Source organism: Nymphaea colorata, chromosome 1, assembly GCF_008831285.2.
Source record: "Nymphaea colorata isolate Beijing-Zhang1983 chromosome 1, ASM883128v2, whole genome shotgun sequence".
Classification (NCBI taxonomy): domain Eukaryota; kingdom Viridiplantae; phylum Streptophyta; class Magnoliopsida; order Nymphaeales; family Nymphaeaceae; genus Nymphaea; species Nymphaea colorata.
This window is the reverse complement of record NC_045138.2, coordinates 7,846,590-7,866,772: the sequence shown is the minus strand read 5'-3', so window position 1 is coordinate 7,866,772 and position 20,183 is coordinate 7,846,590. Positions and strand designations below refer to the sequence as shown.

General features: G+C 38.2%; 1 protein-coding gene across 1 annotated transcript; it reads right to left on the bottom strand.

Annotated features, from left to right (window-relative positions):
- Positions 1-592: 592 nt before the first annotated feature.
- On the bottom strand, positions 593-3,487 carry LOC116246441 (protein NRT1/ PTR FAMILY 5.10-like). The gene is made up of 4 exons (XM_031618315.2): positions 3,181-3,487; positions 2,648-2,865; positions 2,051-2,559; positions 593-1,731 (listed from the first exon to the last, which is right to left on the bottom strand). The coding sequence occupies exons 1-4, from the start codon at positions 3,473-3,475 to the stop codon at positions 894-896; spliced, it is 1,860 nt and encodes a 619-aa protein (XP_031474175.2). The 5' UTR covers positions 3,476-3,487; the 3' UTR covers positions 593-893.
- Positions 3,488-20,183: the final 16,696 nt, after the last annotated feature.

Genomic DNA, 20,183 nt, shown 5'->3' with positions numbered 1-20,183 from the left:
TTTATGTTAAATGTTATGGGCCATCTGCACTACAACTATTGAGCCTCATCTTGGCCCTATATGTATGTGTATAGAACAATTCGATCCTGTGGGATGTTCGATGTGATCGGATGGTGAAATTTTAAAAGCTTATTGCTAAAAAGTGATTACTAAAGTGAAATTAGTGATGATTTATGGTGTCTTTAGCAACGATAATTAAGCACTTGAACCATGTCTTATTGGCCAAGGGAAAAGGTTCAACAAGTCTTGACTATTATAAGATCCAGATTAATTGGTTTTTTCAGACCTTCGCAAGAAGAACATTGATGCATCATATTGAAAAATATAGGCTTTAATCCTCACAAAGTCACACATACAACAACATCCTATATTTGTTCAAGTTTTCTTTGCAAGACTGAGATCTACAGTGTGGTGGTCGACTCCATGAGGAAGAAGAAAGAAAGCAACTTGAAACCTCCTCATCTCTCCAACGCACAAACTTTGCCAAAAAAAAAAAAAATTAAATTTTTATCTCCTGGATGCTATACAAAATGTAGTCAAGTCCAAATTCTTTGGAAAACAATAAGACAGGATGATACTAGCAATCTTGAACTTCTATCAAACTGAATCTTTATTTACATATTTCCATACTAAAGTTCATACTAAAATACTTTTTCAGTGCCGCTGCCGCTGTGTTGTGCTTGCAACTGCCAAGCCATACAACAGGCATAATAGTCACAGTGGTGCAGTAAATGTGAAAATCAGCAGAAACAAAATCATAAGATCCTTTACACTTTGTTTGTAATGAATGAGTAGGGGATCGCTTCACCACATGCTCCAGAGAAATAGCAGTTATTACCGCTCATTTCTACGCTTCATTTCTGTGAAAATTGGCCCCGGGGTGCTGACACGCATCACTGCAAGAAGCATGTTTTGCTCCTGTAAACATATGATTGAGCAGAGAACAGAAACACGCACAAGCCAAGAACATTAAGTCCAGCCAAGGCCCAATAGTAGTAATCGAGATGAGCTTTGTTAAGATTGTTTGAGAACCAACTGCCTCCCCTTGTTTCCTTGGTCAGTTTCTCCACCAGAGAAACAAGAAAGCCACTCAACAAGCAGCCTAATCCATACACACTAATATAAAGCGCCACTCCAGCACTCCGTAGACTCTCCGGCATCTGATCATAAAAGAACTGTTGCATTCCCGCCACTGCAAAGCCCTCAGAAGCACCACACAGCACGTATTGGGGTAACAGCCAAAATATGCTCATGGGCAGAGTCACCATAGGCAGGTCCACCAGACCTGAATCTCTGGCAATCTTCAGCCTCTTCAGCTCTACCAGAGCTGCCACTGTCAAAGCCAATATTGACAAAAACATACCGGTTCCTATCCTCTGCAGCAGTGTTATGCCAGAAGGAAGGCCCGTGAAACTCCTTGCAACTGGAACGAGGATTCTGTCATAGATAGGGAGGAAGATAACTACAGTCATAGCAATGAAGCACTGTAAGGCCGCTGCTGGAATAGAGAAATTTGGTCCGATTTTTCTGTCCATGGTGGAACCTTGTTTTGTAAAGAAAGTGGATGACTGGGGAGGAAAAATTCCATATGCCAAACATGCAGCCCATATGGGAATCAAGCGTAAAACTCCCTTTACCTCTTCGACTTGTTCAACTGAGCATATTATCCAGTTGGTCCTCTTACATGAAGAAGGTTCTGAGTTCACCTGAATTGCAGCTCTATTTAAGAACCTATGCAACACAAGACAGACATTAATAAGCGATCTATCGGAATGGAGCCAGAACTGCTACCAACACATGCCCCCAGTTTTTTATCATTAACAGGAAATCTCTGGCCGAAAAAATAATAATAATAATAAAATAGTGTTCATGTGAACCTCTACTGCGAAAAGGTTTCATGAAGTCAGAATCTTTTGACACAATGAGAATGAGTGGAAATGCTTAGTTGAAAAAACCGCAGCAAGGAATAAGAACAGATCTACCATTATGCTTGGAAAGCAGAGAAGACAGAGCAAGAAAAACAACATACAGCTTTCCTATGTTTTTTTACCCGAACTGCCCATTAGTACCAGTGGAGCAATTTGATTCTTCCATGGGCCATTTGGATTTACGTATAGCGGCAACAAACACCTGCGCAATCTTTGTGAAAGGGTTTCTTTCTGGGGCTAATTTAAACCGGTAGGTGAAGGTGCCAACCAAGAAAATTGCCAGTGAAGATGCCATGAACATGCACGAAACACCGTATTCGAGTCCCCAACCCAGATATTCTTGAACGTAATTTAGGGCCAATATGGAGATCAGACCCGCAAGATAAGATGCAAAACACCACCAATTGAAAAAAGAATTCTTGGATCTCTTCTCCTTAGGATCACTCTCGTCAAACTGGTCTGCACTAAATGCCTGCAAGCATGGCTTGTGCCCTGCGGCTCCTAACGCAACCAAGTAAAGGGAGAAGAAGAAGAAGGCCACTTGAATCTCTGGTGGGGAAGCACATCTTGAACGGTCGCTACCACCACAACCAAATGGAAGCACCATAGATAAAGTCAAGAATCCCAAACCCTGAAAGTTTTCACAATCCTGTCTCAGTTTTCGGACTAAGGCACACGAGAGAGGGAGAAAAAGAGAGAGAGAGAGAGAGAGAGAGTACAAGCAAGTAAAGCAGGCCAGATATGAGAATGGTCATGTAGTGGCCTAAATAGGCGTCAGCCACATACGCCCCCAACAGAGGCAGCATAGCCAACACACCCAGCCAAATGTTCACATTCGCTGCCGCCATAGCGTTGGACTGATGCAGAGGTCCCGTGAGGTAGTTAATGAGATTGGAGACCACTCCCCAGGAAGCAAGCTTCTCGCACACCTCAGAACCTTCACTTCCCCAAGCAAGTGGTAAACAACAAGATACTCAAAACTACAAAAAGGAAAAAAAATAAACAGAAAAAACAGAACAGAAGAAGAAGAAAGGCAAAATTTTCCTGCATTGGTATCCAGAAAAGAACTGAGATAAGTTAGGAAATTGCAGGATGGAGCATCTCTGTCCCCGCCCACGCTTTGCATCTAAACACCCATCAAAGCTTTCTTTCAAATCGTGGTAAAGGGCTCGAGAATGGACGACCAGTCGACCACCCTCTTGATTAAACCTCCCTTCCCCTGATTCCCCTCCTCTCTTTTTTCTTTCCTTACCAATTAGGAAGGCTGAGGACCTCCAGCCGCCGACAGCTCGGTGGCCTTTGAAGCCCATGGTGTTGTCCACGAGAAAGCCACCGTCACCATCCGCAAGAAGAGGAGATTCAGCTTCAGAGATGGCCATCAGTTCATCTTCCTCCTCGCCTTCTCCTTGATGTAGCACAAGAGGACTTCCTCTACGGCCGGTAGAACATGAGAACAGCCTTGCTTTCTGTCCCACAAGGCGTGCGCGATGCTGTGGGGAGCACTCGTACTGCTTTTTATTGGCTTGTCCAAACGCCCGCAGAGACATGTCCTTGTTCGCCATGGCAGCGGGCGCCGGGAGTTTTCAAATAGCAGAAATTTACATTTGCAGTACTTGCTTTTAAGCGTAATTTCGTTCCACACATCACAAAGTCTCTCCTTATTTAAGGGATTTCTATCTATCTAGGCCTCGAGCCGAGCTCATTGAAGCTCGGCTCACGATTGAGTTCGAGTTGATCTTTTTCTTAAATGAGCTAAGCTTAAGTTTGAATGAAAATTCGAATGTGTAAGCGATCGAGTCGAGATCGAATTGAAACTTGAATTCTAACTCTACTCAAATTAGCTCTAGCTTTAGATTTGCGAAAAGAAGAGACGCGAACCTTTCCTTTAAAAAAAATGTTATCTAAAAATTCCCTGCGGCTTTAACATTTTAAAATTATAACGACCTTTTAAAAAGCACAAAAGTTCCAATCATTTTAAAATTGTTACTAAAGCCTTTAGTTCACCGGCAGCAACCCTCGTTTTTTTTCTCTCTTTATGTCTCTACTCCACTTTCTCTCTCAAACCTCTGGATCCATAACCCTCCCAACCATCTCCACCGACTGCAACCCATTAGTAAAACGAAAGCAGTCAACCGCGGTGGATTTTCACACAGTCTATTGTTTATCTATTTGAGGGTTCCGGTGGATGGAGATGGAACCCACCTTGTCCGACGAGGCTCCGAGACCGGCAACTTACCATACATGATTGACGGCTGACCCACGATGAGCAGCCTGCACTGGTGAGTCCAATCGTTTTCTTTGAAATGTCATTCATGTACCCGATGTCGTCGATGTACATGCTTAATCATACCCAGCTGATGCAATATATATATATATATATATATATAAGAACATGCTGCCCTCACTTATTGCCCCCTCAAGTGCAAAAGCACACTCGTTTTGCTTTGGCTTTCAATGTCAAAACAAGCATAACATAGTTCATGCTATTTTGATAAGCTCAATGCTTTGCGAGTACTTTGTGTTGGTGCACTCGCTTTGCTTTTGCTTCACTCAGAGCATTTCGTAGAGGTGGTTTGGTTATTTTCATCTGTCATTATCTATTGGTGGGGAATGAAAGCTCGAATGCAAAGAGAACCATGCTTTTCCTAAGCATCACTGCTACTCATGAATTCGCTTTGCTTACCAAAACGACATAAACTACGTTATGTTCGTGTGGACATTGAAAGCCAAAGCAAAGCATGTGCGCTTTGCACTTGCAGTAATGCCATTCAAATTTATTATCCATTGGGCGACAAGAACAACTTTCACTACATTACTATATTGTTCATCACCTAGAAGCGCTCGCAGAGTCAGGCCACGAGCAATCAGTGAGCAAAGCCCTAATACGTCGCTTTGCAAGTGCTTTATTGATTCGCTTTGCTTTGTGAGTGTGTGCTTTGCGCAAAGCTCTTTTTGAAAGTGCATGATTTCTGTAATGCACTGTTTGCAAGTGCATTGTGGGCTTTGCTCATCAATTGATGTTGGTTCCAAGGCATTTTGCTAGGATTGCTCATCTTGACCCTTTTGATATTCCAAACCTTCTTTCTTTCCTGCCTTGTGTTTCTTCAAGTACATCTCTTCCTGAGCCAGTTGTGTTGCTGTCTTTCCTTCCTTACCTGATTATTCCTGAAATCTCTACCTCAATAATGTAATTATAAAAATATATAGTATGAATGTATTAAGTCAAGATTCAATTAAGAGGCATATAGTGGTAAGCTTAGGCAATGGGCTCTGGTACCTGGTACCCAGCCCAATTGGGGCCAGGCTTGAAGAAGTCAGCCCGGGTCTGCCTAATTAACATTTTGTTTATTTTTTATTATTTTTATGTAATAATATATATTTTATTATTAAAAATATATTTTATATTCAAAAAATTATTTTATGTTTAAAAAATATTTTTTTTATTTTAATCGGGTCGGCCTGAACCTAGGCTCGAGTAACGAATAACAAATATCGGATCCAGGTTCAGGCTCGAGTATCGGGCATCGGGCCAACCCGGGCCCAATGGCCAAGTCTACATATTGGTAAGGAAGTAGTTCTTTCCTCAGTTGATGGGCAGCATCGCTCTCCAAATCTTCAATCAAAGCTTGTCTTGAAGCAACAAGTCCTACAAATGAGCTATATACTTTATGCAATTTTAAGTTATAATAGGGGACTTTATCAGTTAAGAGATTGTCTACGAGTAGATTGCAACTAGGAAGGCCTTTCTTCTTCTTTCTTATAGACGACGACGACTTCTTGATGCTCAGCACCCTTGCTTCTACTTGAGTCGATCTTGCCTTGTTATTTGTGTTCGATATACTTATCTTTTCCTAGTTCTATTATCAATGTTAGTTGAATGCCTTGGATTGCTTTCTTAACACACCTCACCTGAGAAAAATTCTATTATAAGAGAGACGTGAATCATCAAGAAGAGGATACAAGCTCTAACTCCAACACCCAGAAAAGAAAGATATGATCAAAGTCAGAAAGAAAAGTCCTCCCATCCTGAAGAGGTAGAGGAAATTTCTGCTAAGATCGGAACAGCACCATCATTGACTGGCTTACTTGCTGTCCTCCTATAAATTTTCCAATCCAAATAACTTGCCACTTCCTTGCTTCACATGCATCAAATGGAGATTTCTACAGTGTAAAGGAAGTTTAGAACCATCTCTTCAAAAGAAGAATGTCAGGATTAGGAAAGAGATCTATATGATCTAATTCAGAAATAGAGTATTGGCTCACTGCAATATTGAAGGTTTGATTGACTTGATGAAGGAGAGACATCTCAGGTAAAGGGCCCCTTTATTTTCTTTCTTATTCTTCATTCTACGCTTGGTCAAACCAGAAAAAAGGTGCACACTGCAGTTTTTCTGCCCTCACCTCACTCTCCTCTAGGGCCGAACATGAGTCGAGTTGACCTTGAGCTAAGCCAATTCAGGTTCACTCATAATTCTTGCTTGGCTGGAGCTTGAGTCAAGCTTCATAAGGTGAGCTCGAACTTGGTTTGGAAATCTTTGTAGAGCTTGAGCTCAGCTCGTTTAAACTCGTGTAACTTAATTAGTTTCTCAAATGAAGTTCTTGGAAAACCTAAAACAGCAAGGAATGATTTTAGGGACAACGATTGGCTCACTGGTGCAACGGCGTGCCAAGGGTTGGATACATAGATGCAGGGGTGGAGCAAGGCATTTTTGCAAGGGCATAACAAACTGTCCAACAAATTTATCGGGTAGGGCCAAACTAAACTCGAATCCAAAAATACATTATGCAACTAAAAATTTTTAATTTTTTTAATATAACTTTTCTTTTTCAATTAGCTAGGGGTAGGGCCACGGCCTGGCGGCCCCCCCTCCGTCCGCCCCTGCATACATGGCCACACTAGACAAGGCGCACTGAAAACCTAGAAAAATAAACAAGTGGAAAAAAAAATAAGAAAGTAAATATATTGATACAATAAACAATCAAAAAAAGTGAAAGCTGTCATGCTCTTATCGTGGGTCACTGGCCTGGAAGCCACCGGTGGCCTTCTTGGCGCCAGAGATGGTTGGGAGTGGTCATAACACTCAAGATTTGGAAGAAAAGGCGTGAGTGAAGAGCAAAAAAACTGCCGTTTGATGATTTAGAAGTCTGCAATTGAAAATATATTTTTAAAAATATATTTTTTGGAAAAATAGAATGAGAAAAATCTTTTTAATTCCCATTTTAATATGTGTGTGATGTCTGAGAAATAAATTTTCAGAAATTTATTTCTTAGTTTAATTAAAAGAAATATATTTTCAGGTTTAGGGGAAAAAAGGAGAGAGAAAGGAAGAAAGGAGCAAGGGAGGAAAAAGGAAAGGTGAAAAGAAGAAGGCAGACAGAGGGAGAAGGAAAGGAGGGAGGCCGAGGAAAAAGGGAAGGACAAAAAAAAATCCGAACAAAATTTTTCATAATTTCTGGGCCATCAAACGAGCCCATTAAAGAGAAAAAAAGGGGTTTCAAGGGAAAGAGGGGCTTTTGTACTTTTGATAAAGAACAATGTCAAAATGACCCAATTTTTTGTGTTTTTTTAAAAAGTATATTATAATTTTAAAATGTTAAAACCACAAATTTATTAAAATAAAATAGTCGCAAATGGGGGTTCGCGGTCCCTCTTTTTGCAAATTTGAAAATGTTTTTCCATACTCTTGCACTTGAGCTCGAGCCGAGCTTTGACAAGCTGATATTGAATTACGCAGCTGATTGTTGGGGCCTACTCTTCTCTTTCCTCTTTGTCACTGGTCTTCAATTTCTCCCTCCCATCATCATTCACACAAGATCTCTCTTTGTCAATCACTTGCCCTCACTATGTTGCCCATGACCCTTACTGTCAGGCTCCAAGTTTTTGTATGGTTTTTCTTTTCAAATCAAACACAACAAAAATTACCATTGGAACATGGTAATTTAGGTCTGACTTTTTACCATAGATTTTTTTTCATGGTAACTTTAACATTGCAAATTTCACCTTGACATCAAAGGGGGCCTCAAGGATAAAATATTCAATTTCATGCTTCTTAGTTGAAAATCCACTCCTTTGTTTCATGGGTTTTCATGATCATCCCCAATCCCTCTGTGTTGTTGCCATCAAACCTATAAATGTAAAAACATGAAAAACACAAATGATATAATGATGCTACCTATAGCCATACATTTCCTACAAAAATAGTACAACACATGTGATGCATGCATAGTGTATCAAGTTTGGTGAATATCACAATCTGTGGAGCCTAATTAGGATGTGCAATAATCGCCTACAACCAAAAGATAAATCATACCCACAACCAAAATGGGGCAATGATTAACATTAGTCACACTACCCAAGGGTCACCCTCTATGGGGGGGTCAGGTGGAAAAAAAATTATATTAAAAAAATCAAATTTTTTTACTCTGTCCCAACCCGCTAATGGTCTTGTCCTGACCCGTTCGCTCCCTCCTGTCTTTCGCCCCTTTCTCTCTCGCTCACTCCCTCTCTGCCCTACCCTATCTCTTCACCCTTTTCGCTTTCCCTGCCCTGGCCCACAATCACAGTTCTCGCTGCCCGCTGGCTCCCTCTGTCCTTGCCTTGGCCCACAACCACAGCACAGGGGGCCACGGATGGTGAACTATCTGAAATTGGGCATTTGTGAGCATTCTGTACGGGCAGAGGTAATTGAATGGCTTTAACTTTGCTGTTAGTCATTTGAATGTTAAGTTTTAATTTCTTTGTTAGTTAATTCCATTTTTTGTTGGCTTTGGTTATCACTTATCAGGTGTTGTCTGTTTCCCTTTCTTAAAATTTTCTCCATTCATATTCAACCACAATGATTGTATATGTGTTTCTTCTGTTCTAGATCATATATTATGTCTGTTTTCTTTTAGTCGCAACCTTTTGATTAGAGTAGATGCAGGACATATGCTTCACGTTTTACATGCCATTTTTATACTTGTTTCTGTTATAATTTGCAGCTTTACCAATTATGAGGAGGCTGGAGAAGGAAGGGAAGCTATTGTTGAGCTGCTAGAATCCCGATTTTTTTCTTAGTTGCAGATGCTCGGGCAACATTAAGGCAAGGTTCAAAGTGTTCGAAAGTTTTGCTTCACAGTTCTCACTTATAGTGCTTTTCAGTAATATGCCTATCTCACCTTGAGTAATAATTGTGAAATGTAATTTTTGTTGTTCAATTGTTTCCTGATTATTCAACAGGAAAAACCTGTCTCAGGAAGACTTTTGATGCTTCAGTTATTTTGGCTTAAAAAGTTAGGGAAGAGAGTCATTGTGTATGCCTCCTCATTGACATTTGATGTTTCATTAGTTTCTGATCGGTACCCCATCTCATTTTATTTTACATTATTATTTTAAGGGGTTGGAGGCCTTCATACAGCGATGTTTTACTCGACTTGAGGAAGAAACTGAGGGTTTCATGTTCTTCCAGATTGACAACAGGAGATTTGGAGGCAGAGATATTTCTTCACATGTTGCAGGAGTTCTCAAGGTAGTATCTCCCATGTCCTGGTTTCTGTACATATATGACCACTGCATCTGCATGATTAGTCATGTATTTGATTCTCCATTTTAACTTTCAACTGAAACAGATCATTCTTCATGGTAAGCCAGCCTTTGCACATTCATTATATGGTTGTTATGCTCCGCCTTAGTCTTTATTAGAATTGTTTTCATATGTTTGAGTTTTAAGTTTATTTGGGCTGGAAACTTGGATCAGGATAGTAGTAAGGATCCGTTCAGTTTAGTTATGGTGTAACCTCTTATTTGGGCATGATTATCCCTAATGGATGATTATGATGTTTGGTACGTAGTAGAAAAAATGAAGGATATCCTTATGTATACAGGTTGTTTAGTCTCATTCTAACACTTCTTGTTCCCACTGCAACCACAAAAAATGCATTCTCTGCTATGAAGCTTATTAAAACAAGGTTGCGTAACAAAATGGAGGATGAATTCTTTGCAGATTCTTTATTTTTGTATATTGAGAAAGAAATTGTTCAACTGTTTGATTCCAATGATATTATTGATCTCTTTTACAAGATGAAAAGTCGTAGAACACAATTGCAATAGGTAAAGTATTTTGTTGTATCATTTTTATGTTAATGTTTATTTGAGTCATTATTTAGTTTCAATAATAAATGATGTAGTTTTTGTTTATATTTTATTGTGCAGGTGAATGAATGATGATATGTAACTATTTTCAATAAAAACAGAAGCAAAATGTGATTGTGTTACATAGAAAGAATACAAAACTACTTGTTTTAGGTAAGTAACATGTTTTGGTTTTGGAGTTTATAGATGTATTTGTTTGCTATATTTTGAGTTGTGATATTTGTATGTCCACCTTATACTCATTGCTCACACTTACGTCACTGTAATAAAAATAGAGCACCTTATCTGTTGAGGACAGATCACACTTTGTGCTAATGACACAAACAATTATTAAATGTGTCATAGGACAGGTCATGCTTCACGTTCATGACGTGGGTAATTATATACGACATATATTCACTTTTATTATACTGTGGTTTGCAAATATTATCTAAAATGTGTGAGTATATATATATATATATATATATATATATATATATATATATATATATATATATATATATATATATATATTATAATATAATATATTATAGTTCGTTGGACCGTTTGGCTCGCCCCTGAAAAAAATCCTGCCTCCGCCCCGGCCCTCTATCCCAACAACATTACGATCTCGAGGCACTGCTTTTCTCAGGGTGAGTACCTGAAACTAAATAACAATAAGCATTAGAGGTAACTCTGAGTATGGCCAATCCCTGACGCCCACACATGTATCGTAAAACAATAGAGATGCCAACACACTAGGCATCTCAATAAATAATCCACACAACATACATTGTACATTCAAACACATAACTCTAAACATTGAGTGATGACATAGATCCCTAATGTAATATATGGCTCCACAAGATTATTGAGTAGCTTACGGTTATCACACATAACTGAGTCATCGGGAATAGCAGAAGCAGGAGTATCCCTGTTATGACTTCCAACAAGGCTGAGCTCATAACTGAGTCATCGGGAATAGCAGAAGCAGGAGTATCCCTGTTATGACTTCCAACAAGGCTGAGCTCAGCTTGCTGCAGTAGCATGTCATGTACTCTACATGGGGAGAAGCTCTAAGTTCATAATAGGTCGCTCATCAGTTCATAATCCTCAAATATTTTTTTTGTGGTTTTCAATTTTATTCTTATAAAAAGTTTTTTTTGTATTAATCATGGGGTTTTTTTTTGTCATACTTAAATAAAATGATGCATAAAATTACATACACGGGTGTCGTATGTAACCAGCTTCGCCCACTCCCACCCTCACCATCACCTTTCATTTCCAGAACCTCTCCTACCTACTTTCGTGCTCTCACCCTCCTCACTCTCATCACCCCTTTCGGAGTCATTTCAATCGCAAGTGCTCGGATTCTCTAAACAACTCAACGGTTCCAAGTAAGATCTCCTCACCCCCTCCTCTCAATCTCTCCCTATCTCACTTAAGCCTAGGCATTGGGCCGGGCCGTTGCTCGCCCAGCAGCCGGCCCGACTCAGGCCTGGGCCCAGAAAAATGAGACTCGGGCCGGCTCGACTTGTTATCGGGTCGGAACAGGTGGGCCCGATAAACCCAGATCGGGTTTTTTTTTAATTTTTATTAATTTATATATATATTTATAATATTTTATTACAATTAATTATTTTTATGTATTATTTTATATTAAAAATATTTTTTTAAGGTAATCGGGCCCCTAACCGGGCTCGAGCTTGGGTTTTTCGAGTCGGGCCGGGCCCAGGCCCAAGTTTTAGATGTCGGGTCGGCCCGGGCCGGCCGATGCTGAGATTTAATCTCACTCGCTCACTCTCTTGTTCATTATAGAAGAGGGCTGCTCTCTGGCAGTCCCATTCTTTTTCATTTCTGATAATTGTTTTAGGATGAAACAAGATTTAGTGAAGCAAAATATATTTTGCTTGTAGGTATTAGGATCTTTCTTGTGAGTTTAATTATTTAAATTCATTGTTCAGCATTTGGACATAAATTACGGCTACCCAAAAGTTTCTGTGGATAGTTTGATCCCAAGAACACGATTTTCTTACTAGAGAAAGGAGAGATCAATCTTGGTCCGTCTAAAAAATGGTGGAAGCCAAGTAGTTGTTGAAACTCCTGAAAGAAAAATGGAAGCTTGTCTCTCATGATTGGCTTTAGTGCGACCTTCTTGTCATTTCGGGTTTGAGCTTTTTTCACCCTTTCAGCAGTGGTGGAGCCAGAAAAATTGGTTGGAATGGCACTCATTTAAAAATATATGGTGGGACACTTGTATATATATAAAGATAAATGTTTAAAGATATCTACTTAAAAATAATAAAAAAAATTAAGAAACTGACATGGGCAACTACGCACACCAGTCACCGTGTGGCTCCGCCAGTGCCTTTGAGCTTACTAACACTTGCTAGCTAACAACTCTTTGCAAGTCCAGCATGTTTACTCTTTCAAAGATAAATTTTTTTCTTCTTGTGCAGCCATAGTGCCTTAGTCATGTTATGTCCTTTCCTTAATGCATATGAACCGGATACTGAATATACCACATGTATGCAAGATTTTCATTTTTTATCGACTAAATTTAGGTGGTTGGAGTCTCTATGAGGTCTCAAACAACACCTGCAATATAGGGTTAAGGAAATCAGTTTAAAAAGTCTAACGTTATGCTCGTCTTTCATTTTGTGAGATTCATACCTGGATCCTTCTTGACAAATGAAAGTTTTGTAAACTTTTGCTATGACTTTGTTTGGTCAATGGGAGTTTGAATTTTTTACTGCTCTCGGAGATGCTAACTCAAGGAAACTAAATTCATTGGAATCATGTTTGTACCTTAAGGATCTTTTCTCAACCTTGCCGATTCTTAGAAGAATAGATCTAAGCATGGAGAACCTATCGTTCTTAATGCACTTATAGAAGATCCCAAGCAATGCTGCAATGGTTTCAAGTGATTGGCACAAGAACACCCTCAAGCAGAAGATAGAACAGCTTCCACCTCTCGTGCTGGAAGAGTATGACCCTAAGAATTGAGGTGAGCTAGCATGCCTAGGTTGGTTTGGTATGGTAGAAAGGAAGGATCCCCCGTTGATGACGAGTGTCCGCAAAGCATCCATGGCTGAATGGTTAAAGCACCCAACTCATAATTGGCAAATTTGTACGTTCAATTTCCGCTGGATGCAGGTGAATTGGAACATTCAATAATAGAATTGGCTCTGCATCAACGGAATCTCATCATCCATAGATAACTAACTGGTATATTCATACTATAAGAATAAAATAGAAACGGTAGGAATTCTAATTCTTATAGATACTAGAACTTGTAGAAAAGAAAATGGATTTATGGATGGAATCAAATATACAGTATTTATAGAAAAATTATTCGGTTATTAAGGAACAATCAAGATACTTCTAATGTCGAATCAAGATCAAATAGGCCAGAAATAAAACATTGGATCGAACTTTTCTTTGGTGTCAAGTTAGTAGCTATGTAGCCATCGACTCCTAGGGAAGGGTAAAAAAATGGGACCTATTATGCAACATACAATTAAAGATATATGATCATTACGTTTCAACCGGGTTATTCTATTCCACCTATTATAGAGAAAAGAACTTAAATAAAAAAATAAATACTTAATAACGTGGCCATACATTTATACAAAACTTCTACCCCTAGCACAGGCAAAGGAGCTGTAGACAGTTTAAAACTTTTTTGAATGATATTCGACAAAAGAACATTCTAGAAGGATTTATAAAATTAGAAGAACTATTCTTGTTGAACAAAATGATAAAGGAGTATCTAGAGACACATATACAAAAGCTTCGTATAAGAATCCACAAAGAAACGATATAATTGGTAAGAATGCACAATCAAGATCATTTACATATTATTTTGCATTTCTCGACAAATATAACCTATTTCACTATTCTAAGTGCTTATTTTATTCTGAGTAGTGAAGAACTTATCACTCTTAATTCTTGGGCTCAAGTTTTCCTCTATAACTTAAGCGACACAATAACAACTTTTCCATTCTCTCATTTATCACTTAATTCTTTCTAGGAAGCAAAAAAGGAGAAAAATAATACCTATCATATAGTAGAGGACTAATAAGTTATTTCTTTCATGGCCCCAAGTATGCCAATATTAGTATCGATGGTGGGTAATGTAACTCACCGTTCAAACAAAATATTTTTTCTTGATAGGTGTGATTCGTTGGACATATACCCAACTTTTCCCTTCCCAATTTTCCCCCTTTGATTCCTTATCCATTTTTTTTCTTGCTCTTGGTGGTATCAACATGCCAATGTGTCGGGATATCTTATCTGTTTTTTCAGGAAAATTGAAAATTATAAGTTCATTGCAAAAATTCCATTTGCTTAATTGAGTTTCTCTTGCCCCTCCTTTTTTTATCCCCAATACTTCTCTTCTTTCTTATGAATTCAAAGAGGTTCTGATGAGCCTGCAATTTATATTCATTTGATTTGACTAATGAGACCCAGAACCTTTATTATTTCAATTCATTGTCCAAAGGAAAACGATTTTTAGAAACTGTAGCAAAAAACAGACTTCATAGAAGCCGATATATGAAGAACTAAGTATAGCTCATGTACTAGATTTTATGGATAAAGGATCTAATTGATAAAAGAACCCTAAAGATCAATTATTGAGGGTTTTGGCCGATACAATAAGACTTGCTTACTCATGTATGTCATAAGATGACATAAAAGTTAGGAATCAACTATTCCCTTTTCGCTTTTTTTTTTCACAAGTACCTCTATGGGCCTCTACAGGGAGTCAGGACTTACATGCATGATGTGGTAACTGCAAATTTTTTGTAGAAAGCATAATCTGGTACTAGAATTGGCTGAATTTTGTAACTAAAAAAATGATCGAGCCAATTTACATGCGTAGGCGTATTTAAATTGATCAGCCATTGCATCACTGAAAAATGCTTTTGAGCAACGATTTCCTCCTACTGCACGTGCAGTTACATTGGCATCCAAAAACACGCTTGTGCAATTAGGGGACCAACAAATATTTTCTTCTTTTTGCTATCACTGATTATGAGGTTAAATCACACTTCTTACAATCTTACCGAAACAAATAGGCATTAATAATGTTTCTAAGTTTCACACCCAAACTATAACTATGAATTGAATTCTTTCTGAATTACAAATAATAAAAGGCAGAAGGCCATGATTTGCCCTTTACTACTTCATGCTCTTATTCTTCTTCTCAATCGCCACAGCTTTGAAGTCAACATTTCTTCCTTTCCAAACGATGAAAAGTGCTAAAATAAATCCAATATTTCTTCAAATATATAAATGTTGAAAAATATGTCAATGAGCCATTATCAATAAAAGGCTACATTTTTTGTATTGTTTCTAAAACAAAATAACTCCATGTAGTCGCATCTTAATTCTGCAATCAACTACTGTGAAATTGTACATCCATGATCAATGGATAAGAACTTATCAAGAAATTGGCAAATGGGGACCTTTTTTCTACTGTACCTCGTTAAATGTGTGGTGAGAATCTAACTAAAAGGCGGTGAAACCAACTTGATTTTTACTAGCAATCAACATTTCCAAATTCCAACTGCTTCCGCTTTTCACATAGCTTTTCACGTAGTTTGGAACTTTGGGTTCATCTTTTTTTACTCCAATTCATCATCTACATTCTGCAGGCAATACAGGTCACCTCCCACCATTAAAAAAGAAAAAAAGGAATTTTGACAAATGGCAAATAGCCCAATGAAACTCCATGGTCAGTTTATATACTAAGAAATTTCTAATCTAATGCTCAGGTGCACCCTTCCCATAAAGCTGAAGTAGAAGGAATAATTTCACGAAGGAATTCTACTGGAAGGCATAGTGTCGACTGTCGACCACTGTCCACATACAAGGAAACCGGAGAGTTCCAAAGCTACCAAATCTCAATCAAGCATTTTTTCGAACATTTAGCGTGCGATGAACAGGTCCCTATTTTTGCTGTATGGAATCAAAACTCAAAAGCATCATCCTCAAATACTTATCAGCAGTGAGTCAACAAGGATCAAACACTGTAATACATCCATTGTTGTTTGTTTACCTACTTTCCAAACAATTCAGAAAATCAATGGTCGCTCTTCCTAATTCATTTCCATGGCGAACAAGTCACCGTCAGATTAGCCAATTCCGAATCTTAAATTAGTAAAAGAAATTATAGAAACAAAGAGCCCCTCATCCATGCCTTAAAGAAACAGAAGAAAGAAATGGTAGGCCATCGAGCCGACGTCAACAGAGAGAGAGAGAGAGAGAGAGAGAGAGAAAATGAGGTGGTTTACTGGCCAAGAGAGAGCCCCTCATTGACGCCCTAAGGAATCAATGAAAACAAGAGAAAAAAAAATAGTCGGCCATGAAGCTGAAGCCAATGCAAGAAGAAGAAGAGAGATAGAGAGAGAGCCGTCGCTATTGCTATCGACGGAGCCGCTCACCATTGGAGATACACGAGAAAGGGCCTCAGCTGCACGAGGGTTTATGGAAATGAGAGGTGAGGAAGAACATGAGAGCTGGTGGGATGAGGTAGAGTGAGGAGTGAGGAAGGGGGAAATGCGAGAGCGCGGGCGGTCCCTCCTCACGAAATTTCTTGTTTTTGGATCTTAAAATCTCGGCCAACCAATTAAAACCTGATCGATCAGTCGTTAACACCCCTCTCTCTCTCTCTCTCTCTCTCTCTCTCTCTCTCTCTCGCTATATATATATATATATATATCCAAAATATACCAAATACAATACCATAAGATGCATGTATAAATAATATGTCACATAATTCAAAACAGGTCACACAATAGGTAAAATATCAATTCACATCTTTCTTAGGCTCTGTTTGATGACACAGTAAATTTTTGAGTGGTAAACTTTTCATGAAAAAAATCCAAGAAAAGTATACAGCGAGTATATTTTAGATTTTTTCAAATCCAGACCATGTTTGATAGCCTTGAGATTTTTTCTAGAAAAAAAAAAAAACTTATGTGTTTGTTGTAGAGGAAACAATTGCCACTGATAATCCCTTGCAATCAGCAAGAAAACAGTGGTACAAGAAAGAGGTTTCATGAAGCATTGCAAAACAAATCTGAATATACACATGTTTCTTGCACAATGTTGTTAGGTAAAAGAAAAAAATCAACAAGCAAACACAATCTTTAACTTGAGATAGAACCATATAAGAAGCCATAATTGGGAATTTATCATTACAAAAACTGCTTCAAATTAGACTGCAAATCATGAGACAAAAACTCAACCACAGATTCATCTGCAATCCTATTGACAGTATCTGTCAGGTTGAACCAAAAGGAAAAACCTATGGGATTAAACAGGATTTCCAAGCAAAAAACAAAATATAGACAGATGAGAAAGAGAAACTAACCAAGAAGATTGATTACATGATAAAAAAACCAGGAAACAGAAGCACCAAAGAAAATGGCGAGACCTACTCTTCCCCTTTGGTGCCGCTCATCTGCATCGACTCAACTTCAAACCCACTCTTCTCCCCCTTCCAACGCTTAAGAAAACAACTCGTCACCATCTTCTTCTCCTTCTACCCCCAACGCTAATGAAAGCACCCAATCCCTAGCTCCTCAGCTCTCAATTCATTATAAACTCCATGAAATGAAAAATCCCTAAAAACCAACCGTGATCTCGATCACATTGGGTGCTTTCCTTCTGACGTCAGAAGTTGCCCGATAATGAAACAAAAAATGGGGAGAACCAAGTCAGAAGTTGCCCCGAGAAGGAAGAAGAAATTGAGAATGAAGAAAAGAAATCTCGATAGGCAGCGCTGTAAGAAGGCAAGGTTGTGGGTGTTCAGCTCAACGGGAGGTGCTGCGAAGAGAAGAGACGCAGAGAGAGAGAGAGAGAGAGAGAGAATCTGAACAAAGTCCTAATGGTCAGAAACATAAATATTGGTCTTTCAAGTTCTTATTGCATACAATTATGTGATGATTATGGCTCTTTCAGCAAAGCATAAAGTCACTCTTGTTGATGAATCATTAGCCAGAGATTTCTTCAGTAAAATTTGTTCTGTGGAGATGGTACAGGTACTTTCACGGATTTTAAATTCAATTTCAAAGAATCTTGCAACTAGTGTTCTATAAAGTCTTGGATGATTTGAGAAAGATTCACCCAAAGTCTTGGCCCTCGAAAGTACCAGGTTAGGTCGACGTTCTGGTGGTTCTTTAAAGGTGATTGTAGAGAAGCAACATGAAGACTGGGTCATTCAATTCTTGATGGGATTGAATGATTCATGTAACACAATGAGAGGTTAGATTTTTGTTGTTAGACCCTTTGCCATCGGTAAACAAGGTATATTCATTGGTTTTACATGAAAAGAAGTAAATCAAGGAAGTGAGGATTAGTGGTAGCTCAATTGATCGTGTTAGTCTAACAGCAACAACTACAGATAATCAGTTTACAAGAAGGAAAACAAATAGACGTCAACAATATTTATGCAATTATTGAAATAATACAAGACATACAAGCTAAGTCACACGGATACTGGTACGATACGGATACGGATACGCAGATACAACAATTTTTTATTTTTTAGGATACGCAGATACGGCTAATTTTATATTATTAAATGATAAAATAAAAAAAAAACATTAAACTAAAACTGATAGTTCATCACAAAAAACATTAAACTATCCGCCATCTTTGCCCATGATCTGCTGCAAGTGCATAAACCCTAAAGGCACAGACCTCGTCGGGTGAAAGGGAGAAAGAAAGGTCGATCAAAAAGAAATCGGGTTTTCTTTAACGGGTTCGGATCGAGTTTGACCCAGACCCGATCCAAACGTATCCAAGGAGTATCGGTATCGGGATTCAAGTATCGGAGTGTAGATACGGATACGTGGGCCAAACCCAAGTATCTGTGTGACATAGCATACAAGATAAAGGCGTTTCAAATTAACAGGTGTTCCTGCAAATTTTAAAGGTGGAATGGCATGCATCAAGTACTAGTGTTAAAAGATGTTAAGCAGACTCCTTTTTTGATAGCTACCTCACCCAAAATAAGGAGAATAACAAAAAATGTGCTATGAGACTTACATTGAAAGAAAATCAACAAATTAAATAGTTATTGAAGGATAAAGTAGTGAATTCATCGGCAAATCTTGCAAGTATAGTAAACTTTAAAACATACACATAGATAATTGACAATAGAGCATTAAATCATGTCTTCATGTTTTGGTTTTATGAAAAACATTTCTATGCTTGTGAAACACTTTCCAATAAAGCTATCTGAGAATAAAGCAGTTTATTCCACTCATATTGGTGAAGTTCTATTATCTTCTCCCTTGATGCGTAAAAACATTTACTATATACCATATTTTAAATGCAACTTACTACCACTAGGCAAATTGGTTGAACACAGTAAGTGTTGTGTAAACTTTGGTGCAGCTGGTTGCTATGTTTAGGGTCTGGACTCCAAGATGAAGACTAGATTGGGTCAATTGATAGATGGCTTGTTCATTTACAGAGGCGCCAATGTTTCAGGTTCAGTTGCATTGAGCTCAAAATCATGCCAACTAGATTTATGACATCTAAGACCGGGACATCCATATTAGTCCAAGAACAATTTGATTTATAGTTGTGATTCAAACATCAAAATGCATATTTTTTTCTACTGTGTTTGTAGAATCTCTAAACAACAAGACTATCTTTTGCATCTAGCATGCAATGTATTGAAAAACCATTCGCTGCATTGTGATGTGTAGGGGCCTTATTCTCAAATTTTTAGATATAGTGCTCACTATTTTGTTACAATAATTGATGATTTTTTTTTTAGGTTGTGTGGGTTTACTTGATGAAGTTAAAAAGTAGAACAACATGCTTGTTAAAAGTTTTATTATCATGGTTGAACAACAATATAGAAACAAAGTGCTTTAAAAGTGCATATTAATGTTTCAAGTTTTCGAGCACCTCACAAAGCTTACTTGTCCAATACGTTGAACCAAGAAATTATGAGAAAACAAAGACTAATGAAAATTGGCAAAGGTCAACAAAGACAGAAATAGAGGCACTTGAAAGTAATAATACTTGGAAGTTAGTCGAACCCTAGTGGATGTTAAATGTATCAGATGCAAATGGGTTTACCATATTAAATATAAATCCAATGGTGAGATTGAGAGATT

Coding starts and splice junctions, on each gene's coding strand:
- LOC116246441 (XM_031618315.2), bottom strand. CDS start 3,475: ATGTCTCTGCGGGCGTTTGGACAAGCCAATAAAAAGCAGTACGAGTGC. Junction 2,866..3,180: donor GTCCTCAGCCTTCCTAATTG/GTAAGGAAAGAA, acceptor GGGGAAGTGAAG/GTTCTGAGGTGTGCGAGAAG. Junction 2,560..2,647: donor CTGGCCTGCTTTACTTGCTT/GTACTCTCTCTC, acceptor GAAAACTTTCAG/GGTTTGGGATTCTTGACTTT.